The sequence below is a fragment of the Rhinatrema bivittatum genome, chromosome 6 (genome assembly GCF_901001135.1).
Source record: "Rhinatrema bivittatum chromosome 6, aRhiBiv1.1, whole genome shotgun sequence".
Taxonomy (NCBI): domain Eukaryota; kingdom Metazoa; phylum Chordata; class Amphibia; order Gymnophiona; family Rhinatrematidae; genus Rhinatrema; species Rhinatrema bivittatum.
Window position 1 is genome coordinate 9,148,326 of NC_042620.1, and position 26,055 is coordinate 9,174,380.

Here is a 26,055-nt window from a genome sequence, read left to right on the forward strand (position 1 = left end):
CATTCTCTTCATAATTAGAGTGTAGTAAAATATCTGATATTTTTACTGTGTTTCAAAGCAAATAGTGGACCTGGCTGAAAAACCTCATATAAACAAAGGACGTGCCAGTGCCTCCTAAATACTCTGCGGAACATGGTATATAAATGGTGAATAGGGTAAAACACTAATCATTTTGGAGCTGCCATCTCTCTTTGATGGTATAAACAGATCCCGATTAATCCACTGGGCTCTCCTTAGAATATATGAGGGATGTTCATGTTCCTCAAAATGTTTGATCATTTCCTTAGATTTATTTTATAATCATAAATATCAGAGCACAATCTTCTTAAACGAAGAAATTGCCCAGTTGGTAAATTTGCATGTAAATGCTGAGGGTGACAGCTGTCATAATGAAGCTCGGTATTCCTAGCTGTTGACTTACGATGCTAGTAAAGCCAAAATCATAATCATGCCTAGATATAAAAATATCCAGATATGGTAAACCAACTACACTGAATGCTGATGTAAAGCAATCCCAACCACTGCATAACACTGAGAAACCATTCTCATTCCCAGCCCGTACAATCAGAATATCATCAATAAATCACTTCCATATCTTTATACACTGAATAAATGAGTTCAAAGGAAGCCACTTTTCTTCGAAACAACCCATATACAAATTAACATCAGGTGCCATCATGGCACCCATTGCTACTCCTTTTATTTGCAAATAAAAATTACCAATGAACATAAAAAAGAAATTGCTCTGAAGAGTAATAGAAGCCAAGGTACATACAAAATCCAAAGGGATTCTATTCTCCCTCAAAAGTTCGCTCAATCTTTCATCATCCTGGGGTATGTAGTATCAGTGGCGGATTCACGATGTCAGACCGGCCCGGATATTCGCAGCCCAGGACACATCACGTGGTCTGCCGAGCGTGGCTCCGTCACGGCCGCGCACGGCAGACCACGTGACTGGAGTGACCATGTGACTGGAGCGACCGGCCCACCAGGGGATGCCCGATAGGCCAATCCGCCCCTGTGTATTATACAGCGAAACCACATCAAATTGGGCTGCCTCTGAGAGTGAGATCTGATTGACTAAATCTTATAAATTATAAAAAGAAAAGAAAAAAATGAATAAAAGGGGGCAATGGTTGGAGATTTTCATTTCTCCAAGGATTTTTAGGACTAGATTTCTTAGTTAAAGTAATTCTCATAGTGTAAGTTGATGATTTATCTCAAAGTATAGATATTGGATTTCTGTGTGTGTTTTGCTGAGATTAGGTCAGAATTTTAGATTTCAGTTGTTATATTTTTGTGTTTGCTAGTTGCTATAATTTAAATGTAGCTTTGACAGTAGTACGCTGGCTGTATCTGGTTCCATGAATGACAAACGTACAGGTGAGGTCATTAAAAAAAAAAAAAAAAAACCAAAACAAAACTCTGCCTCCAACTGCTGGATGAGGGGACTAAGCCCACATGTTCTTAACTGGTGGAGCAGAAGTAAAGGAAAGAAAATTATCAGGTAAATCTTAATTTTCCCTTGGTACTACCAGTTCATTTCGTTGTAACATTTTTTTAGGTGCAAGTAAAATGCCAGAATAAATGCCAGCAATACTTCCCCTAAGTGTGGGAAAGTCCAGTGATCTTCTTGTGTTGCCACAGACAAGTATTGTTGCCATTTATACTGGCACTTGCACCTAAAAAAAGTAACATTGAAATGAACGAGTAGGACCAATGATTAAATGTGACCCAAGGCTCTCTAAAGTTGAAACAACCGAGATGCATAGGTGGTATGAAGGTCCTTTTATAAAATAAAGTGTTCAAGAATCAAGAAGCGCTACACTGTTTAATGAGATTCTTATACAACTTTTCTGTGAGATGATAAAGATTTTGAATACATTAGAAATCGTATATTAAAAACACATACACATAGGTCATATCTCAACAGAACATGAACATAATGGACAGACTAGAAATGTACATCACAAAGGTGACCAGTAGAGAGACCTCTAAAGCTGAGCAAGTACGTGACTGGAACAGCAGAAGGTGCTGTTTAGCTGTTAACAAGGGTCAGGATTAATTCAAAATACCCACTCAGTATAGTAACCAGTAATAAAACCTCCTTCAATCTCATGCGCACATGCACCCTGCCACTACCCACTCACACAAAGATTGCCTCAGTCTCATCAGCTACTAAGGTAACATTAGTGAGGGGGGTTACAGACTGGGATTATGGGCCTCATTCTCTAAAGTATCGCAGGCCTGCGATACTTTAGAGAATTGTGCTAATGGGGGGCGGTCCTGCGCTAGCCGGCAGCGATCGCACCACCGCGGTGCGATCACTGCCGGTTTCGCACCCAATAGCGCCATCGTATAAGGTGTAGTTATTGGGCGCGAAATAGGATGCAAAAAGGCCCTTACCTTTTCACTGGCTGCGGAGTCGGCCCCGGTGACGCCCCGACTCCTCTTCCGGGGCTGACCCTGCCCCGATTTAGTAGCGGAGTCGGCAGGCACGCGCTACCTTCACAGGCTATCGCAGGTATGCACTAACAGCGCAAGCCTGGGATAGCCTTGGTAAATAAGGCCCTTAGTAAGGGAAGGGGAGTGAGTGTGAGACTGAAGTTAAATCCCACCATCCAGGTTTCCCGTCCAATAATGAGCTTTCCCAACAGTTGCGTATAAATTCAAGATCAGTCCAGATGCTTGGGTTTTACCTTCCTGCCAAGAAATGGAGATAGAGAAGAAAAGCTATCCTGACGCTGCTAATTAACCTAGAGCACCGCTTGCAGTCCCCCAGTATTTCTCTCTCCAGCAGGTGGTAGAAATTTAACACCTGCAGTCTGGAATCTAAAAAAAAAAAAAAAAAGAGGAGGAAGATGGATTTCTTTCAGGAGCTTCCTCCTAGGAGGTTGTTAGGACCCAGGTGGGGGCCATTCTTCCCTGGTTGAGGTGGACAAGCAGGGGTTTGGAAACCCAGGTGCTGGCTCAACCCTGGATAACTAAGAAGGTTTCGATTAACTGATGGTCCAGTTCCCTCAATCCCCAGAGAGCCCTGATGGTTTTAAACAGCAGCTTGGAGAGCATTTCTCAACTTCAGCTGGCTCTGTGAGTGATTTGTGATCCAGACCCAGGTGAGAGTCGGTGGTAGTGGTGATCCTGGCATTGATGAGACTGCCACAGTGAGAAACAAGGAGGCTGCACGTGTGAGGCGCACATGGCGCTGGCCAAGCATCATGGCAAGGCCTGTCTCTTGTGCAGGAATATGCGCAATAGTCTCATCTGTGTGAATTTGTGGGTGCACTGCAACTCCGGGGGAGAAGGCAGCTCAGCCAGAACAGGTTCTGTTTTAGCAAGTAAGAGTGCAGACTCTGTTTCAGCATGTAAAAGGCCTAGGAAATGGTCGGGAGCTGCCACAGATCCTTTACCCATGAGTGCGGGAACTGCGGCCATCTTGAATGTAGTCACCTGCTGTGCAGGGCCTTGCGGAAAGACTGGAAGCCTCAGAAGATGCTGAGGCCTTAATGCAGGAGGATATAGAAGATTCTCAGGTCTTTTCCTCAGATTTTGCATTAATACTTCACAGAGCCTGTCTAGTTAGAAAAGCAGCAGGGAAAAAGCACCCTTGTATTCAGGGTCAGCTGCAAGGTGACTTGTGTCCTGCAAAAAAGAAATTGCCCAACATTCGGAGAGTGCTCATCTTGGCTAAGCAGCGAGGCAGCCCTAGGAGACTCCAGGACTCTGAAGGCAATAATGTTCTGTTGGATGGTTCTCTGGGGGCAGAGTCTCCTACTGATTTTTTTTTTAATCCGGATCTGGAGGAGGTGCTGGTGACCAAATGGGATGACCCTACGGTAGTCTGGCAGTTTTGCAGGGAAAAGTTGTGGCCCTTGATTCCACAGCTGCTTAAGCAGCTAAGTATCAAACCTTCGTCAGGTAAAGTCGAATCAGGAAGGAGGTGTACCCCATCATAGTCTGCTTGAGAGGTCCAGTTAAGGCTTTTCCCTTCTAAAAGTCAGTAAAGCACCTAGTCATCAAGGAGTGGGACATCCCTGAGACCATTGCGAAGTTGTACCCATGGCTGGAGGAGATACTTGAGCTTTTGATGCTTCTGAAGGTAGATGCTTTGATCTTGGCGGTAACCAAGAAAACCATTCCAGTGACAGGGTCCGCTGCACTGAAAGATGTTCAGGAGTGGAAGCTGGAAGTTCACCTCGAGGATTTTTTAGGTTCCTGCTTTGGGTATCCAGGCTGTGGTATGCAGGAGTTTTATGCAGAAAACTTGTTTGCGCTGGGTTCAGCAGTTGCAGGTGTAAGAGACATATAGTCATCGTCCTCCACGAAGCAAGCTGAGTGCTTGGAGGCAGTGGTGGCCTATGTTGCAGATGCCTTGTATGACGTGACTTGATTAGGATGTCCTCCAGAGTTATGATATCAGTAGTTTTGGCCAGTCAGCTGCTCTGATTAACAAACTGGTCTGCAGATGTTTGGTCAAAGTTTCAGATAGGGGCCCTTCCAATCAAAGACATATTTGGAATAGATTTAGTGTAGCTGGTAAAGCATCTGGGAAATTCCAAGGGAATATATTGTCGAGAACAAGCTGAAGGGGAGAAAGTAACCCTAGCCCACCTGTTCATATTTTAGAGACTATAGATGGGTATCATCAGACAGAGGCCCTTCGGCAGTACAGAAGCCAAGCTCGGGCAGGACCCAATTCTTTCGAGGTGGGCAAAAGCCTATCCAAGATATCCCTGATCAAGTAACTGGGGTAGCTAAGTCTTCACAATGAAATGAGGCCAGCCCACTCTTCTGGCTGTGGGCAGTTGGCCTACATTTACCTGGAGTTGACCAGAATCACAATGGACAAGTGGGTCTTGGGAGTGATAAAATTCCAGCTACACATTAGAATTTACACGCTTGGCGTGGGAAGCCTTCATGGTCTCCCCTTGTGCTACTCATGCCAAAAACAGGTAGTGCTTGCGACAGTTAAGAGCGATGGTGCTGGTTTTCCGAGAAGAAAAGGTTGGTATTCCATTTATTTTGTGGTCCTGAAAAAGGAAGGGACATTCAGACCGATTTTGGATTTAAAGAAGGCCAATGAGTCCTTCAAGGTACCATAGTTTTGTATGCAGACGCTGCATTCGGTCATAGCAGCAGTTTGCAAGAGAGAGTTCCTGGCATCGCTAGACCTTATGAGGTGTACCTACATATTCCAATCATGTAGGAGCACCAGAAGTTCCTGTGGTTTGAGTTTGGGAGACCATTTTCACTTTTGTGCCCTTCCTGTCAGTTTGGTGACAGTGACACATATATGTTCACCAAAATGATGGTGATGGCAGTAGTCTTTCAGAAGGAAGGAGTGCTGGTACACCCATATCTGGATGACTGGCTCATTTGGGCAAAGTCAGTGGACCACTGTCAGCTGGTGGTACAGCGGGTCCTAGAGAAGTTGAGGGTTCCTATATAGGTGGTGAACCTAGCAAAGAGCCATCTAATGCCATCCCAATCCTTGGAGTACTTAGGAGCTCAATTCAACACCTGGATTGGCAAGATGTTTCTCATGGAGGACAGGATGGCAAAGCTGCAGAGTCAGGTTGGCCACCTGTCGCGACTCAAGGTTCCCAAAGTTTGGGATTATTTGCATGTCCGGGGGTCTATGGCATCAATGCTAGATTTAGTTCCCTGGGCATTTGTGCATATGCGGCCCCTTCAAAGAGCACTCCCCTCCCATTGTATCCCGTTATTGGAGGAGTTGTAAATTCCTCTTCCAATTGGGGGGGGGGGGGGGGGGGGCTTGGTCAGGTCAATATGGAATGGAGGATGGAGTTGCAAATCCCAGATTGGGTGATAGGGTCTACTGATGCCAGCCCCTCCGATTGGGGAGTGGTGTGTCAGGGCCAGACTGCGAGGGTCAAAGGAGGAGGCATCATGGTCTACCAATCAGTTAGACATGAGAGCAGTGCGTTTAACTTTGTTTTTCTTTCTGCCATGGTTATAAGGTCAGCCAGAACAAATTCTATTGGACAGTGCAACGACAGTGTCTTATTTCAACCGAAAGGGAGCGACCAAAAGTCAGATGGCTTCTCAGGATGCTCAGTTGTTAGTTCACTGGGCAGAACAGCACCTGGCAGTTCTGGCAGCATCCTACATAGCCGGACTGGATAACACGTGGGTGGATCTTCTCAGCAGGTAAAAGTTGGATCCTGGAGAATGGGAGCTATAGGAGGAAACAATGCTTCTCGTTCGTGCCAGGTGGATAATGCTTTGCATGCACTTGATGGCGTCAAGACAAAATGCCAAGACAGCACTTTTACTATGGCAAGGAAAAATAAGGAGCAGAAGGAATCAACTCTTTGGTGCTACCATGGCCACCCAGGGATTCTTCTTTATATCTTTCCCCAATGGCTATTGCTGGGTAGGGTGTTACAGTGCATAGAAAGACAACCAGGCAAAATGATTCTCGTCGCTCCGGAATGGCCATGTTGGCAGTGGTTCATGGACCTAGTAAACTTGGCGGTGGACAGTCCATTAAGGTTCAGTCATCTTCCGAGACAGTTGCACCAGGGTCCCATATTTACAGGTCAGGTGGATCACATCTTTGTTTTTGAGAGGAACCTCTTGAGATAGAAGACATATTCCAAAGATGTCATTGCCACCTTACTATAAGCCAGTCGGCCGTCCACATCTTTAGCTTATGTAAGGGTGTGGAGAATTTTTGAGGCTTATCGTGTTGAACAGGTTGGGCAGCCTACTCAGCTTCAATTTTCTATACCTTGACCTTATTACAAAAAGGTCTAGTGAGAGGTCTAGCCTATAATTTCTTTCAGGTACAAGTAGAGGCTTTAGTCTGTCTTTGGGGTAAGGTGCAGGAAGTGTCTCTGACCTCGCATCTGGCTGTGATTTGTTTTCTTTGAGGGGCAATACACTTGTGGCCCCCAATATGGAAGGTATGTTCCTTATAGAATCTTAATTTGGTGATGAGGGTGTTGTGTGAAGCTTTGTTCCAGTCATTACAGAAGACAATGCTAAAGGATTTAACCTTGAAGGGGGGGGGAGTTGTGGTGGTTAGTTTGGCCAGAAGAATTTCAGAACTCCAGGTGTTCTCTTGTAGAGATCAGCTTATGGAGCATGGGGTGTCCTTGCAAACTGTGCTCTCAATTCTGCTCAAGGCTGTTTCGGCCTTTCATTTTAGTCAAACAGTGGAATTTCCCACCTATCCGAATTTGGATTTTGCTGTGCTGCACACGAAGGAACTTTGTGTGTTGGATATGCGATGGGGTTGTTAAGGAATCTCTAGGTAACTAATAGTTTCCAGAGATATCATATTTTTGTGCTTGGAAATGGGCCAAACGAGGGGTGCAGGGTATTCAAGCTTACTATTAAGAGATGGCCAAAGAACGCAATTAGATCAGCGTATATTTATAAAGGCCGTGCAGTGTTGGAGGGTCTAAGGGCTCATTTGACTTGGGCGCAGGCAACCTCTTGGGCCGAGTGTCAGCTGATTTCTTCACAATAAATGTCAGGCAGCTATTTGGAATCGTTACACACTTTCTCCAGACATTACTGGTTGAATGTCCAGGATCCGGACTCTGAGGGGTTTGGAGAGAATGTATTGCGAATGAGGCTATCACATTCCCGCCCAGAATAGGGGTGCTTGGGTACATCCCAGGAGTGGATTGATCTGGGGTATGAACAGGAAAAGAAAATTGGTTCTTACCTCCTAATTTTTGTTCCTGGAATACCCCAGATCAGTCCAGAACCCTGCCAATTCAGTAAAGCCCACTTGTCATGGTATTTTGTTTGGTTACATGAGCTTCTGCTTAATGTTGTTGGAACGAGTTTTCCATAGAGGCTCTGCCTCCCTTATACTCATTGAGGGTCTCAGCTCCATCACTGCTCTCTACATTAATGGTGGGGGTGGAAGGGAAATAGAACCAAGAGCTAAGAGAAACAGATAAGTATGAGAAAAAAATGTGAAGCTTGCTGGGCAGACTGGATGGGCCATTTGGTCGTCTTCTGCCGTCATTTCTATGTTTCTATATATATGTTTCTATATAATTATTCTCATCTTGGCTTGGGTAGAGGTGGCACTCTATGTTAAATAGCTTTGTCTGTTTCCATCTGCTAGCAGGGAGTCTTGACTGATCTGTGGTATTTCAGGAACGGACCGATTTTCAGCATGGATCTCAAGACCATTACTGTAGCATTCTGCCATTCCATGGTGGGTGAGGTTCTTAAATTAAACTCAGCACACATTCTAAAAGAGGGGGTTTGATGTTTATATATATATATATATATATAATTTATTTATTTATTTATTTTTTTAAGTTGGCAGTGTACCTTTTGCAGTCAACTAAACCAAAAGTACCTAACCTTGGTCCTTGAGGGACATAACCAGGTCGGTGCTTTTAGGAGTTCCATGATGAATATGCATGAGATCTAGATGCATCCTGCTAGATCTCATGCATATTCATTATAGAAATCCTGAAAGCCTGACTTGGTTTTGCCCATTGAAGACTGAGTCTGGGGATGGTTTATATCTGGCTCAGAGCAAAGTGTACAAAATAGATCTGGCTCCAGACTAGCATCATGGCTGTGTGATGCTCTCACCATGTCTGCATGGGATCTTTGGGGGTCTCTTGTTAAATTATTGTATGAACATAGAACAGGAGCAGTGCTTGAGAACCCCCTGATAGGAAATTGGACGCACTTTATTGGTTTATGCTTTGTGTAAGATTTCACTGTTTCCTTACTTATTTGTGCTCTTTTGTGCATCTCTGCTTTCGTTTCCTTTCCAAATAGCTAGTGAGGTAGCTTCTCTTAGAGTGGATCTTCAGCGCTATAGAAATGCAAGGGATGGGGTGAATCCGGTGGCCAGATTCAGAGCCCATGACCTCGGCCAAGGACCCACTGCAGTGACCAGGCTAGTTATGTTGGATGGGAGAGGGAAGGACTCCCCATGTAGTTATGAACGAAGGCTTAGGGCGCTGCATCCCAGCCCTGGTTCTGTTTGAGATGGAAGTAAAAAAAAAAAGGAATGGCAGGAAACTACCAGGCAAAAAAAACAGGAAGAGGATAGAGCTGCAGAGCATAACCCAGGGAAAGGAGTTACAGGAGGCCTAAGGATAAACCCCTGCTTCTCAGACATCTCTGCCTTTCGGCCCTTTTCTCTTCTTTAAACCTACAGTTTAAAATGTATGCTGCCGACTTACAGTTCATGGTACCTTACAGCACTTCTTGGGCACACACTCTATCTCTAGTATCTTTGTACTTACCCCTACAATTATCTATATGCATTAAATTTTAAGTAACTGTTATCCTTGATTGGTTTTCTGTCTTTTCCTTGCGAAGTCTTACTGTTCCTCTATATCCCTTGTTAGCCCCCCCCCCCCCCCCGGTTCAATGTAATTTCCTACTACTGTTATAATGTAAACCGATATGATGTTGCTACGAATATCGGTATAGAAAAGTTTATAAATAAATAAATACATGGCTTTCTCATAACTGTTTGAAATTAAACCCAGCAAAAACGGAAATTGTCCATCTCACATCCATCTCAGAATCTTCTATAGGTCCCCCTTCACATTTTCTGTTTAATGGCACTTCTATTCCCATTTCTAAATCTGCAACAAATCTAACTATTAACACGGATTTATCTCTGAAGCAACACATTTCATTGGTGACTAGAAACTCCTTCTATAAAAAACTCTTGAAGCATCTTCGACCTTTACTATTTTTTCATGACTTTCATACTATTCTTCAATCTCTTATTTCTTTCTGGCCTTGCCTATTGTAATTCTGTATATATAAGTTTACCGGATAATACACTTCACCCACTTCAATTAGTTCAAAATGCAGCAGCTTGTATCTTCTCAGGCACCTCAATCAGAGATCACATTACCCCAGTACTTCAGTCATTTCATTGGTTGCCAATAAAATTTAGAATACAGTACAAAATCCTCACTATCATTCATTCACTTATTCATCATTCTACTTCTACCAGACTGTGTTCTCTTCTTCGAATTTATAAGCCTACTAGACACTTAAGATCTCTGTCAAAAAACTTTCATGATGTTCCCTCACCTCGACAGGCTCGTTTAGTTATTACAAGAAAAAGGGCCTTTTCGGTGGCTCACCCAACTCTCTGGAATGCATTACCGGACTCATTAAGATCTATATCCAATTCAACTCATTTTAAAAAATCTTTAAAAACACATCTCTTTCAAATTGCTTTCAAAATTACACCTATCAAACAACAATAATTCCAGCAAATAATCCAACATCTTTTCATTATGCTACCATCCTACCTCCTTGCACTAATTATTTGGCACGTATATTGATGATGTTTTATTAGAATATAAATTTTAATAATTATGGATTTTTGTTTATTGTATTTTATTATCTGTTTTTGTAATTTTTAGAGATTTTTATTTTTATTTTTTGAACTATATCTTTGTACACCGTTTTGACTAAACTTTGTAAAGGCGGTATAGAAACATTTTTAAATAAATAAACAAAACTAGGAGCTGAGACATCTTCCTTTTATTGCTTCTCCCAGGTATTGATGTGTTAAGAAGATTATGTCTGAGGAGCTTCCATATGGGAAATATCTCGGATTCATATCCTTTGGTAAGTGATCCACCCCCTGCCATATTACAGCATCCCCTACTCTGAGGTCTCAGCAGGCTCCACCATTATCACCCCTTCATCATATTACAGCATTTCCTACCTTTACCATTATGACCCCTACCCCCTTGCCAAATTACAGTATCCCCTACTCGTAAATCTCCAGAATTCCCACCCACACCTTGTCATATTTATTTATTTATTTATTTTATTTAGAGTTTTTATATACCGGCAATCATGAAAACATATCTTGCTGGTTTACATAAAACGGGAGTGCATTATAAACATAAAACTAGAACTGTGGTGACCGAAGTACAGTTACATTTAACAGGGGTAGCCGAACTTGGAGAGGGAAGAAGAGAGGAAAGAATAGAAATAGTTAAACAATATTCCTGCATCCCCTGCCCTCAGGCACTCTACAGCAGGGCTTTTCAGTCCTGCCTGCTGACTCCACAGTGAGTGTGCATGAGAGAAATTTGCATGTACTATGTTTCCATTATTTTATTTATTTATTTGTAGAGTTTTCTATACCGTCGTTCGGTATTGCCATCACAACATGCTATGTGCAAAGTATTGTTAGAGGAGTCATGGGGAAGTTAAAATTAACAGCAGTCTAACATGTTGGTTAGGAGGAGGATTTGCATAGTAGTGTTGCTTTCATAACGGTTTACAATTTATTTTAAGTTAATGAGCTCAAGAAGTTTAGTCATGTTATAAGAATGAAGATAGGGTTAGATAACAAGGTTAACAAATTAGCTTAGTTTAACAGTGAAACTCACATAATACAACTGTATACCGTAGCTTAGATTAACAGTGGACTCACAAAATACTGATGTTATAACAATAGGTTATAGGTTATTTTCGTAGATATATGTTTGGAGTGTGGGTAGATATCTGTGGATTTGCTCAGTTTACAAGAGAGTTGAGGGTGCTGGTTGAGGTTTATTGTGTGTCATGATAGGCTTTAGTAAACAGCCAGGTTTTCAGGTCCTTTTTAAATGTTTTCAGGCTGGGCTGTAGACTTAGCTCTGTTGGTAGTGTGTTCCAGAGTTTGGGACTGGCAAGGGAAAAAGTGTGCTCGTTGATGTATTTATCTGTTTTTATATACCAATATTCACCTGAGGGTATCACATCGGTTTACATGATGTTTAGTGAGAGAGTGTGATTACAGGTCATATTATCTTTACATTGAGGCAATATGAAGCTGGAGCGAAGTATGCAGAGAGGAATAGTTATGAGAAGGGAAGGATTATAAAAAGTAGTGATAAAACATTGTAAATGATAGTACTAAACATTGTAATAGGACGGCTTATTTACATGACAATATAAAGCTTGACATTTATTTGACTGTTATGAGGACTCGTTCTGATATATGCGCGAGGTAGTAGATCTGGTTGTTGTAGGTCGTTGGGTATTGATTGGGGTAAGATGTGTGGAGCGGTGGGGGGGAATTTTCAGGAGTCCTTTGGCAGATACATGGGGCTTGATAGACACGTCTAGCAAGTCGATTTGTTCCTTGTGTATAACATTGTGTAGCAAGGTTAAAAGTTTGTAGACTATTCGGAATTTTATAGGTAGCCAGTGCAATGATGTAAGAATTGGGGTTATGTGATCGGATTTCTTTGTTCCTGTTAGTATTCTTGCTGCTGAGTTTTGTTGGATTTGTAGGGGGCAGATGGTGGACTGGAGTAGACCGAATAATAAGGAATTGCAATAGTCTAGGTTGGAGAAAATGAGTAGTTGAAGTACAGTTCTGAAGTCCTGTGGGGTTAGAAAAGGTTTTAGACGTCTCAGGGTTAGTAGTTTGTGGTATCCTTCTCTTATTTTTTTATATGTGATTTTTAAGGGATAGTTCACTGTCTGATGACTCCAAGGTTGCGTGCATGTGAGATGGGGGAGATTGTGTCTATGTGATTTTGTAGTTTGAGGGGTGGTGGAGGTGATGGCCTGCTTTTTCTATCCAGGGTTATAATTTCAGTCTTCTCAGTGTTTATTACAAGTTTCATTTTGTTTAATAGCTGCTTGATTGATGTGAGATGGTTTGCTGTTATTTTGTAGGTTTCGTCACGTGAATTTTGTATCTCAATTAGAATTTGGATGTCATCAGCATAGAGAAAGTATTTAAGATTAAGGCTGCCTAGTAGATGACATATAGGGAGCAGGTAGATGTTAGTGTTACATGCAGATTTATCTCATGCATATTCATTGATGCTATCCTGATAACTCAGCTAGCTATGGGGTCAAGAGGGCAGATTGAGTATGCCCTGCTCTACAGCATTATCAGTCTCCTCACCCCTGCATGTTCCAGCATCCTCGAGCCCAGTGTTTTCCACCTTTTGTGTGCCAGCTACCTTCCTTTAAATTACATGGACAGGTTGCAGCGCTGATGAGTGACGAGAGGGGGAATGAGGAAGGATGTACTCCCTCCCCTACCTGCTCTTTTGTCTCATCAGTCAGCCCTGCCTCGTTTTAAGAAGGTTTAAGTGAATACCTATTTGTTTAAAGTTGCCCTTATGTTTTTTAAAGCCCCTTCTCTTTCCTTCCCTCTCCCAAGTATCCCCTCTCATTCCCGGCCAGTCACCAGTTCATCAGTGTACAAAAAAAATCCTTTGCTCTAATCAGCCACCAGTTGTTCATCATAAATAAAAGATGATAAATCTCTGCTTAGCAGGCTGGTGTGAGACTGGGGAGGCAGGGCCTGGTGCAGCCTCATGCTTCCCTCCCAGAGCATGGTCTGCACAGCAGGGTGGGGGAGGCTTAAGAAACGGTGAGGGACCAGTGCAATGTGTGCAGCTGCAGGGCAGATTGTGTTTCATCCTCCTCCTCCTGCATTCCCTGTCACATCGGGGACCATCCTGATTGCTGCCCTGGCCTCTGATCTCAGTAATATTCACTCTTACCAGCACTATATTCGAGCATGCTCTACCCATCGATTTATCTGTCTCCCCCTCACTATGTTCCAGCACCTCCTGTCCTCTGATATCAGCAAGCTCCAGTATTGTCACAGTTCACCTCTCACCATATTCCAGCATTTCCTGTCTGACCTGAGTTAGAGTACACGCTCTTTCTGCCCATGGCGGGGAGACCTACGAGTGCAGTGCGTTTGGTTGGTGGGGGAAGCTCTGCGTGCACAGTTCCTCTGCCTTGGGCTGAGGGTATGGGAGAGAAGCCCCAGCACGTCTGACCCTTATTTCTCTTACTTTTCCCAAATTTTCTGACAGTGGTCTGTGCCAAGGTCTCACTTGAGGAATGACTTGCATCTCAATGGCTTTAGCAAACCAGAGGTTGCCAAACTGGGGTAAGCATCTGTATTTGGTATTTTTCCATTGTGCACATCCTCCTCATACCACAAAACTGCACCCGTTTGGAAGCCAATGTCCCAATCAGAACATGTGAGATGGGACACAGCTCTCTCTCCGTACCCCCATTTCTTTCTCCTCTTCCTGTGCAGAGTCCAGGGCATGCCTAAGTGATGCAGCTGGGTGCTGATATTTAGAGGACAAATAAGCACACTCCCTGTTTGTGCCCTACCCAGGACACAGGAGCAGGAGCGAGGTCAAGAAAAGGAGGGAGAATCTGTGGAATATTTCAGCTCTGCACTCTCCTCAAATTTATCATCACTCTGCAATAGTGAGTTCAAGGACCAACAAAACCAGAAATCTTAAATCTATTTTGTTCACTATTTCTAGATGAAGGGGAAGGCAATGGACCTAAGATGGGAAACGGCATTAATCATATAAATTAATTACAGGCTCAGTTAGAGAAGAGGTGGTACTGGAAATAATCCACAAATGAGTGAAGGATGACAGGGGGACCCGATAGTGTGCACCTTGAGGACAGTTTTCACCTAACGTTTTTACCTGCATTAGTTGGCTGTCTGAATGTTGTCCTCCCTCAATGCAGTTAAAAGAATGCACTTTTCCCCAACACATTGCGTGGAGGCATTCCCGGGGACACGTTTAGATTAGCTGGAGGAAAATAAGGGTACATCCTATTTTCATATCTGCACATGTTACTTTCAATGAAACAAAGCAGGTGTGAATGACTGGAGCTGCAGATGCTTTGAAGACTGGTCCCCTAAGCCAGCTCACATGTGCCGGCCGCACTCCTTATGGCTCAGTGTGCTGGCGCAGTGCCACTGACCCCATCTTTGAAAACGGGGGAAGGTTCCACGAGCCTGCAGGACAGTGGATGTAGTCCCATGGCACACAAATGGGGACAGGGAAGAGGTGGGCACGTACAGGTGTGTTAGTTTTACTTCAGTAGTGGGCAGCATCTTGAAACAAGCTCAGTGCAGGACACCAGACAACAGTTTTGTTTATTTACAAAAAGGTACTGTATAGTCTGCCCCCTCATCAGATATATTGTTCAAGGCGGATTCATAGTTTCATAGGTTGTTTTTCTTTTAATTTAACAAGGGCTCTGCCCCATTAATTTTGAAATACATCAAACCCTTGCTTACCCCATAATGAATTCAGAACACAGAGAACTCAGCTCCAGCAGCACTGTGACAGCAGGGAGACATTCCCAGATAACCATTCTATTTATTTATTTATTTAACTTCTTTTACAATACCGATACTCAAGACCAGGTCTTATCGTACCGGTTTACAATAGAACAGGGGGAAACCAATTAACATCTAGGTAGAAGGTAAAGTTACATTAAACAGGGAGCGTAAAAACATGGGAGATGGAAGACAGGGCAGAATTTAAACTATAACAACTGAAGAGTGATAGATATAATCAACAAAAACAATATATTAGTAATAAATAAACAGAGATTTATCCTAGGCGGTTATTAACATGGTGTGTTGTTAACCGTATGTCCAGTGAGAGGAGGGGAGGTGAGTAGGGGGGAGGGATTAGGGAGAGGTCGAAGGGTGAGAGACAGTGTTGGTTGAAAGAAGTTCCTTCAACGGTAGGCTTGTGCGAACAGCCAGGTTTTCAGTTTTTTTCTGAATGTAAGATGGCATTGTTCCTGGCGTAAGTCTTGTGGAAGCGAATTCCAATGTAGCGGACCTGCTGTCGAAAGTGCTCGCTTGTGAATAGAGTTGTGGACCGAGGATTTGTTGGGGGGGGCCTTGAGCGAACTTTTGTAAGCAGTTCTGATCGGCCTTGCGGAAGTATGTAGTTCGAGAGGGAAGGTGAGTTGGAGTACGGATTTGTGGATGATAGAGCTTTGAAAAGTATTCTATATTGAATGGGAAGCCAGTGTAAGAGTTTTAGGATTGGAGTGATATGGTCCTTGCGCCGTGTGTTCGTGAGGATCCTGGCCGCTGTGTTTTGCAGCATCTGTAGAGGTTTTGGTAGACGAAGCGGGGAGACCGAGTAGTAGAGCGTTACAATAGTCTATCTTTGAGAACAGTATTGCTTGAAGCACTGAACGGAAATCCTGGAAGTGTAAAAGCGGGTCTTAGTTGCTTCAGGACCTGTAGCTTGAAGAAGCATTCTTTAGTTGTAGCGTTAATGAATTTTTTGAAATTCATTCTAGAGTCAAGGGTGGCCCCAAGGTCTCTGACCTGGCTTGCTAGTGGGATAATTGCATTATTGGCGGAGGAGTAGTTATCGCTAAGGGAGATAACCAGGAGTTCCGTTTTGGACGTATTTAGGACCAGGTTGAGACTCGAGAGAAGAAGGTTGATGGCTTGTAGGCAGCAGTTCCATAAATTTAGAGTAGAGGAGATGGGGTCCGAGATGGGGATTATGATTTGCACATCGTCCGCGTATATAAAATGGGTGAGGTTGAGGCTATTGAGTAGCTGGCATAATGGGAGCAGATATATATTGAACAGGGTAGGGGAAAGTGAAGAACCTTGTGGTACTCCTTGTTTCGACGGAATGGGGTGGGATTCTTTGTTGTTTATTTTAACTTTGTAGTGCCTGTTCAGAAAGGATTTAAACCAGAGCAGTGCGGAGCCAGAGATGCCTATTTCCATTAGACGGTTGATGAGGATGTCATGATTTACCGTGTCGAACGCCGCCGAAATATCGAGTAGGGCTAGAAGGTATGATTGTCCCTTGTCAAGGCCCATCAGGATGGTGTCCGTTAAAGAAAGAAGGAGGGATTCTGTGTTTAGGCATTTCCTGAATCCGAATTGAGAAGGGTATAGAATATTGTGAGAGTCCAAGTAGTCAGTGAGTCGGATGTTGACAAGCTTTTCCATTAGTTTAGCTATAAAAGGTAGGTTAGCGATAGGGTGGAAATTTGCAGGGTTGGCTGGGTGCAGATTGGGTTTTTTTAGTAAGGGTTTCAGCGAAGCAATTTTTAAAGAGTCAGGGACAGATCCTTGATTGAGGGAGCAATTTATGATCTCTGCCAGAGGTTTGGCAATGGTGTTGGGAATGGTGAGGAGGAGTTTGGTTGGTATTTGGTCCAATGGGTGTGAAGAGGGTTTCATTTTCTTGATAATCGATTCTATTTCAAGGGATGATGTAGGTTCAAGAGATTCTAGTGTCTGTTTAAGGATAGTTGGTGATGGATTTTGGCTTGGCTTTTGGCTAGGAGGTTGTGAGGGGATTGATGAAGTGTTGGATGTTGCCAGGGGGGCGAGTAGGTTTTTGATTTTGTTGTCAAAGAAAATCGCCAACTCTGTAGATTTGTTTTGGGCTTCTTCTTCAGAGAAGGTAGGGGGAATGGGGGTGGTAAGGGCTGCCACGTATGAGAATAGAGTTTTAGGGTCGTATAAGAAGCCATGTATTTTTTTGGCATAGAAATCTCTTTTGGTGTGGGTGATGGATGTTCTGTAGAGGCTCATTGCTGTTTTGTAAGAGGCCAGTGAAGTAGGGGAGGGATCTTTCCGCCAACGTTATTCTTTGTGTTGTAGGTCTTGTTTGAGTTTTCTTAATTCAGTAGAGAACCAGGGTTTTTTGTCCGTGCGTGCTGGGTTGATAACTTTTGAGGATAAGGGGCAAAATGTGTTTGCTACTGAGTGTGTGATGGTTTGCCAGGAGTTAATGGCGGTATCAGCATCAGAGAGGTCCAGTTTTGTTAGGTCTTTGGCAAGGCTGTTGTTGAGAATGTCCATGGAACAAGGTTTCCTGAATTGGATAGCGGATTTGGTTGCATTGGGGGTCTGTTTTTGTTTAATGGCTAATTCTGTGACTATCAGCGAATGATCTGACCAGGGGATGGGGGAGCAGGAAGGTGGGGAGATGGGCGAGATGGTTTCATTTGTGAATATCAAGTCAAGCGTGTGGCCTGCCTTGTGAGTGGGATTGTTTATGATTTGTTTGAATCCCATAGCCTGGAAGGAGGAGAGAGGAGGGCTTCACAATTGGATGATTCTACATAGCTTTCCAAACTTTATTATTCCTATAAGCAGTAAGTCTCCCCATGTAATAAACTCTGGACAAGAGCGCACACCAGTGATAAAGGGGACAATGAAAGTTTCTTCCACCAATAAGGTAGCTCACTATGAGCGGCAATGGCTTATCTGTTCTTATTATAAATGTTTTTATGTAACCCGTCCCAAACTTTGGAGGGATTTTAAAGAAAGAAATGTGCAAAAAGAGGGTTTGCGCTTCAGCAGTAGAACTAATCGTAGGGACATGTACAACCAATAAGAAACATTTGGGGTCTTTTTGAATGGTAATCCCCAAGCGTTATAGTTCTCAGATTTTGCACCTGCTTCCAAAATATTCTAACTTTAGGGCAAGTCCATCAAAGGTGGTAAAAGGCTCCCAGATCTCCACACCCATGCCAATATCTTTTATCTAGAGTTGGAAATAGTTGTATTTATTTATTTATAATAATCTTATATACCATCATTCAGGCAGGCCATCACAAAGTTTCCAAACATAAAATGCAAATAAAAGTACAGTTAAATTCATATAAAACATAACTACTAAATTATTCAAATAAAATAAAAAATAAACACAAATATAGTCAGATAATGTAAAATCACCCATTAAAATAAATTAAACAAAAAATAAAACTGTGTATTCATGATATAAATCAATGCAAAGCAATCTAAAATTCATAGTATTTAAGTAATTTTAAGTCTCGTATTCTCAGTTATGAAGACGCTCAGGGAGAGGTAATATCAGAAAAGCACCTTATATCCATTTTCTATCAATAAAGAGGAAATGAAACACTTGCAGTAAAAAAAAGACCAATGATCCCAGGATGTCTCATTCATAACCTCACCTAAATCTTTCTACCAGGCCAGGATATGCTTGGATTTAACCTTCAACTCTTCATTCAGCATGGCATAGATTTTAAAAATAGGCCTAGTCAAAATATCAGCCTTGTCGTATTACCCTTCAAACACAGTCTACTTTGTAAGAGATTCGTTTTGATTCCTCCCCCAGTGGTGTATTGGGGAATCTATCTCTGGAAGCTAACCAAAGCTTCCTCTGCAGAGTATGAAAAGATAGCAGTCCCCTCCCTTCCCAGATTTGCCCTAACCTGTGGACACCCATGGCCTGCCACTGTTTAAAATATCCAGAAGACTCCCTCAGGGGTGAAATTCTTGTTATATATAAAAGATGAGCTCTAATGGTAATCTCTGTCATCCACAAGAAAGCGTAAAACCTTAAAAAGAGAAGGCTACCAGTTCCTCCTAGGGAGCCATACAGAAGAAGAGTGGAGCCCTGCCAATAAATCGCTGTTCAAGCTGGACCCACTGTTTAATCATTTTTTTTCTCTTTGCCACTCAATTAACACCTTAAAGTTAGAAGTTGTAGAATACCATAGAATATTTGGAATACCCAAACCACCCCAATTTTTGGGTTGGAATAACACAGATTGCACTATTCAGGGAGGTCTGTACCTCCAGGTAAAACTGGAAATATTTCTCTGCCACAATTTCAAGACTTTATCAAGAAATGGAACCCGCAGAGTTTGAAAAAAAATAGACAGGGTGGAATGTTCATTTTGACTGCTGTAATCCTGCCCATTTTTCCAAATCCTGGGAAAGCTCACAAAATAATTTAGCATAATTAAGCTGGTACAACTGATCATGTGCTATATGCCAGTGTTAACTCCCAGGTAATTAATCCTCTCCATAGCCCACCTAAACAGAAATCAAAGTTCGATCTGATCCCTCGCTAAGATGATCTTCAGTATTTCTGATTTGTCCTCATTAACCTTCCAAAATTCTTCAGCTCCGTAAGAAGAGCACTCAGATGAGTCAGATCAGCAAACAATGATATCTTATAATCAACAGAACATACTGTTATTCCCTTAATCTTCTGTGAAATATGGACCCATTCCACAAAAGGTTTCATGTGAAAACAGAAAAACCCTGCCTCATTCCAAGACCAATCATGAAATCTCTAGAATACCCACAGGTGGATGCGCAGTTATACAGCTTACAAATCCATTGGCAAACGTTTGTTCCCAACCCAGTCTTTTTAAGTCTTTAAATAAAACCACCAATGGACGTAGTCAAACACATTTTCATCATTTACCGTAAGCAAAAGAGATGGGATGTTATTTTCTGTCACCCACCAAACTAAATTACACATTTTACGCACATTATCTGATGCTAAGTGATCTAGGTTAAAACCCACTTGATCCCCATGAACCAAAACAGAAGCAATTTATCCAATTGAATCACTAATACCTTGTCCAAAATTTTCAAATCTATATTCAATAGAGAGAGAGACCTTTATGAACTGCACAGAGTTGCCTCTTTTCTTCCTTTTACCAGAGCAGTGATCCCAGCTAGACTGGAGCCTCTGGCTAGTTTGGTATCTGAAAGAAGTTAGTTAAACATGGAAGCCAGAGGTTCCCTGTACGTACCAGGATCAGTCCACACCGTGGGTTATGTCCCCCTTCTAGCAGATGGAGTCAGAGCAAAAACTGAGAGGGCAGTCCCTCATGACTGGTGCGCCCTCTGTAAACCCCCAGTATTTCTCTGACTCCAGCACCATCGGTTCTCCAATTTTCTTTCTGTGAGAATAGTCTTTGTTGATTGATTTCTCCTGTTTTCTTAACACTTTTTACTTGGATGGAACTTATTTAAAAAAAAAAAAGGCAAAGGCTTTTCCTTGTAGCTTTGCTCTACTTTCTATGGCTGTTCTGCTGCAGGCTTGCAGGCAGAGCTTTCATTCAGTGGGAGACCTGTCATCTTTTGTATTTATTGCTGTATCGTTTTGGGGGTAAGTTTAAGTTTCCTTTTACAGGGCTGTCATTTGCTGCCTTTAGGGGTGAAGTTGGTGGTCCAACCTCTCCCACTCAATGTCGACCCGCTGCCCGGAGATGTCGTTTCCTCAGGGCAGCCCCTAAGCTTCAGAGACATGACATCCCTCTGGCTTGAAAACAAAAACGGAACTGGTCGTTAAAGTTCATCAGGCAGTGCAGGACTTTGATTTTGTTCCTGCTATCGAAGGTTTTCGGAGGTCTGGGTTCCAAGCCCTTCTTTACTTGCCTCCATGCCGCAGCTGACGCGATGCAGCGCCTACGGGGAGCCCGGATCGCAGCTCTCCTGGGACGGCCTGTGTGCTTGGTGCCTCCCTGGCGGGGAGGGCACCTCGAGCCCTAGAGGGTGGTCTGTTTCGCGAGCAAATGCGCGCCAGACTCTGAGGTCACCTCCCCGACGCAGAGCTGCCCTCAGAGGACCCTCCGCCCCCACCCCCCCTCCGGCCGTCCCTCCCCCGGAGCCTTTTTCCACAGAATTTATTCTGCTGATGCATGGGGCTTATTTGGTAAGGCTCAGCTAGCACCAGGATGCGGTTTTGGCTCCCCCTCCTCCTAAAGTGGTCAGTCTGGGGGAACTCCCGGACGTGGCAGGGGGGCCTCGGGGATCGATACCATCACGGCCCGGAACAGCACCAGTATTCTGGCCCTGCTGTTCCAGTGGCCCCTTCGGGATCCTCTAGGGTTCAGCTGGTTGCCCATCCAACTGGTCCTGACCCGACGCCCTCGGCGCAAGTCGAAAGGGATGTTTGAGGCGTCTGCCTTGGGAGTTCGGGCTGCTGTTTGTAGCTCCCTGATGCAGCGTGCATGACTCCGGTGGGTCCAACTACTACTCAGGACTCAGGACATAAGAACATAAGAAATTGCCATGCTGGGTCATCAAGCCCAGCATCCTGTTTCCAACAGAGGCCAAAACCAGGCCACAAGAACCTGGCAACCACCCAAACACCAAGAAGATCCCATGCTACAGATGCAATTAATAGCAGTGGTTATTTCTTAAGTAAATTTGATTAATAGCCATTAATGGACTTCTCCAAGAACTTATCCAAACCTTTTTTGAACCCAGCTACACTAACTGCACTAACCACATCCTCTGGCAACAAATTCCAGAGCTTTATTGTGCATTGAGTGAAAAAGAATTTTCTCCGATTAGTCTTAAATGTGCTACTTGCTAACTTCATGGAATGCCCCTTAGTCCTTCTATTATTCGAAAGTGTAAATAACAGAGTCACATCTATTTGTTCAAGACCTCTCATGATCTTGAAGACCTCTATCATATCCCCCCTCAGCCGTCAAGACCTGCCTCCAGGGGGAGGCACAACAGGCGGAAAGATTAGAAGCCGTCATAGCGTATGGCGCGGACGCGCTGTATGATCTTCTCCGGGTGCTGGCCAGATCTATGGCTTCCGTAGTCTCAGCTTGGCACCTCCTCTGGCTCAGGACCTGGTCCGCGGATTACTCCTCCTAGTCTCAACTCTGCTTCCTTCCCTTCAAGGATAAGTTGTTGTTTGGAGAGGAGATGGAGCAACTTATTAAGTCGCTCCGGGAGCATAAGGTACTTAAGTTACCGGAAGATCGTCCTCAGAGATCCAGAACGTACAGCTCCGCGCGGAACCGTTTCAGAGGACAATAGCGCTTTCGCCAGGTGCGGCCAGTGTCCTACAGGCCTCCCTCGTCTAGATCGCAGTCCTGGTCTCATTCCTTTCGGGGATGAGGATCAGCCCAAGACACCCTCGCCCAAGGGTCTGCCACTACATCTTCACAATGAAACATTGCCGGCCCACTCTTCGATTCCTCGGATAGGAGGACACCTGTCACTCTTCTACGAGGAGTGGGTTACAATCACCTCAGACCAGGGCGTCCTGGATATTCTACAGCGCGGTTTCGCTTTAGAATTTGCTCAACCTCTCAGACAGGTTTGTCTTTTCTCTGTGCGGACTAAGGAAACAGGGCGCAGTACGTTGGACGCTAGACTGCCTCCTGGGTCTGGGAGCCATTCTTCCGGTGCCACTACCGGAACAAGGACTCAGCCATTATTCCGTATACTTCGTAGCCCCCAAGCAAGAAGGCTCCTTCCGGCCGATCCTGGATCTCAAGATGGTCAACAGGACGCTCAAGATACCACACTTCAGGATGGAAACTCTGCGCTCAGGGATTGCTGTGGTGCACTGGGGAGAGTTCCTGGTGTCCTTGGACTTGACGGAGGCTTATCTTCATATCCCCATCCTAAAAGAGAATCAGCGCCTCCTTCGCTTCAAGATTTTGGGGCAGCACTTCCAGTTCCAGGCCCTGCCATTCGGCCTGGCAACCGCTCCTCGCACCTTTACCAAGGTGATGGTAGTGGTGACGGCAGCCCTGAGGAAGGAATGGATCCTTGTCCCTCGACTTTCTGGGAGTTCATTTCGACATCAAAGTAGGCACAGGTTCTCTTCGTCTGGAGCAGGTCCAATCGCTCCTTGCTCAGGTTCAGCGTTTCGGAACCTCCGACTTCCCACAGCCTGGGACGCTCTCCAGTTGCTAGGTTCCATGATAAATGTTGTGCCTTGGGCCTTTTCCCATATACGTCCCTTACAAAGAGCATTACTCTCCCGTTGGAAGCCGGTATCTCAGGAATTTCAGGCTCCTCTGCCGATACTGCCCCTACCCAAGGACAGCCTGACCTGGTGGCTCGACCTAGATCATTTGCTTAGAGGAGTAGAGCTCGAGGTTCCACAATGGGTGCTCCTTTCAACAGACGCCAGCCTTACTGGCTGGGGCCAGTGTGTGGTCGGCACTAAACGCAGGGTCAGTGGACACCAGAACAGGCAACTTGGCCAATACACCATCTAGAGATAAGAGCGGTCCGTCTTGTGCTGCAGCGTTTTCTGCCCCTAGCACAAGGCCGAGCAGTCCGGATCCTCTCCGACAACGCCACAACTGTAGCGTACATCAGTCGTCAGGGGGGGAACAAAAAGTCTCCATGTGACTCGGGAGACGAACAAGCTGATGCCGTGGGCAGAACTCCACCTGTCTCATCTGGCGGCATCTCACATTTCAGGGGTTGACAATGTTCAGGCGGTTTTTTTAAGTCACCAGCGCTTAGATCCTGGAGAATGGGAACTGTCCCAGGAGGCAGTGGCACTACTCATCACGCGATGGGGGACTCCCCCATCTGGATGTGATGGGACCGCAAAGGCGCTGTGCTTTTTCAGCCGCAGAAGGGAGCACGGAGCACAAGGCGTCTATGCCCTAGCCCTCCTGTGGCCAAGGAACATCCTACGTTCCGTGTTACCGCCTTGGTCCCTGATGGGAAGAGTGCTCCAAAGAATAGAGGGTCACCAGGGGCCCATGATCCTCGTGGCTCCGGAGTTGCCTCATTGGCCGTGGTTCACAGACTTAATCAACCTAGCGGCATCTGTCAAATCTCCTACGGCAGGGACCAGTATTTTTCGACTAGGTAGATCGCTTCTGTCTAGCGGCCTGGCTTTTGGAATGGTGTCGGCTGAGGAGACGAGAGTATCCAGCGGCGGTTATCTCCACTTTTCTCGAGGCTAGGAAGCCTTCCGCCTCCAGGTCCTATATCCGAGTTTGGAAAGATTTTGAGGGTTGTTGCCAGTCCTGACATCTCTCTCCATGGCGTGCGACCATAGCCCAGATCTTGTCGTTCTTACAGCGAGGGCTGGAGAGGGGATTAGCCTACAATTTTCGAGTTCAAGTGGCAGACTTAGGTGCTTAGTTCATCATCAGGATGGCCCTCCTCTTGCGACACACCCGAACATGGTCCAATTCTTGAAGGGAGTAAAGCATGTGAAACATCGATTCGCAATTTATTCCCCTCAGGGAGTTTTGATTTTGATCCTTTGTATTCTTGGTGGGCCGCCCTTTGAACCGCTGTAGAGCGCTACCCTCAAGGACCTGACTCTTAAGACTGTTTCCTTGGTTGCTATCTGTTCCGCTCGCAGAATCTCGGAACTGCAGGCCTTGTCATGTAGAGAGCCTTATCTCCGCTCTACGGATCTGAGTATCCTCGGGTATCATACCATCTTTCCTTCCAAAGGTGGTCTCGTCTTTTCATCTGAATCAATTGGTGGAACTGCCATCATTCCAGGATGAGGATTCCAAGGAGCTCAGGCGCCTGGATGTCAAGCGAGGAGTCCTTCTATATCTGGAGGTTAATAACGACTTCCGCTTATCAGATCATCTTTTTGTCTTCTGGAGTGGTCCCAAGAAGGGGAACTAGGCTTCAAAGACCACCATTGCCCGATGGATAAAGGAAGCAATCTCTACCGCATACATTGGCGCGGGGCGTTAGCCTCCTGACGGTATTAAAGCTCATTCTCTCCGAGCTCAAGCAGCTTCCTGGGCAGAAAGCCAAGTGGTCTCTCCACAGGAATTTTGCCGAGCGGCCACTTGGAAGTCTTTGCACACTTTTGCGCATCACTATCGCTTGTATCTGCAATCAACGACCTCTGGTTCTTTTGAGGCTCACGTCATTTGAGCTGGGATATCAGTGGCCCACCCTATTTAAGGGAAGCTTTGGTACATCGCATGGTCTGGACTGATCCTGGTACGTACAGGGAAAAGAAAATTATTTCCTTACCTACTAATTTTCATTCCTCTAGTACCATGGATCAGTCCAGACGCCCACCCTAAGGATTTTGGGTTTTTTTTCTTTGGGTTAATCCTTCAGCTCGACTGTGTAATCATTTCAGGACCTGTTTGGGACTGACTGAGAGTTCACATTGCAAGTTTGCCTATTCAGATTTACAGTTTGATGTTCAATTTAGTTGATATTCATTTTTGTATTGATCCATCTAAGGTGTTTTTCTTTGTTGCTTGGATATTCTTAATACTGAAGGTTTACAGAGGGCGTACCAGTCATGAGGGACCGCACTCTCACTTTTTGCTCTGACTCCATCTGCTGGAAGGGGACATAACCCACGGTCTGGACTGATCCATGGTACTACAGGAACGAAAATTACCAGGTAAGGAAATAATTTTCTTTTTCACTAGCAGTGTGCTAAATTTCTTATAGAATTTAGCAGAAAAGCCATCAAGACAAGGGGAATTAGTCACTTTCAAATCCTTACTCATCTGGATGATCCACAATTCAGCAATTTCCCCATTAAGCATTTCTTAACATTCTGGGGGCAAAGATGGAAGAAATATGCCATCTAGGTAGCTATCAATATCTTCCTTGTGAATAGTATCAACCTGTGACTACAATTCTTGCTAGAACTGAGTAAATCTCTTCCAGATGCTCTCATTGTCTGTCACAAAATGTCCCATCTGAGCCTTAATTTTAAGAATTTGGTTCTCCAGAAATGT

General features: G+C 44.4%; 1 protein-coding gene across 6 annotated transcripts in view; it reads left to right on the plus strand.

Annotated features, from left to right (window-relative positions):
• Nucleotides 1-26,055, plus strand: part of TTLL4 (tubulin tyrosine ligase like 4) — a 373,628-nt gene that overhangs the window by 332,605 nt on the left and 14,968 nt on the right. For all 6 annotated transcript variants that reach the window (XM_029605017.1, XM_029605022.1, XM_029605021.1 and 3 more), the window contains 2 exons: nt 10,541-10,611; nt 13,830-13,906. In XM_029605017.1, the coding sequence (XP_029460877.1) occupies nt 10,541-10,611; nt 13,830-13,906 (148 nt within the window). The remainder of the gene's footprint in view (nt 1-10,540; nt 10,612-13,829; nt 13,907-26,055) is intronic.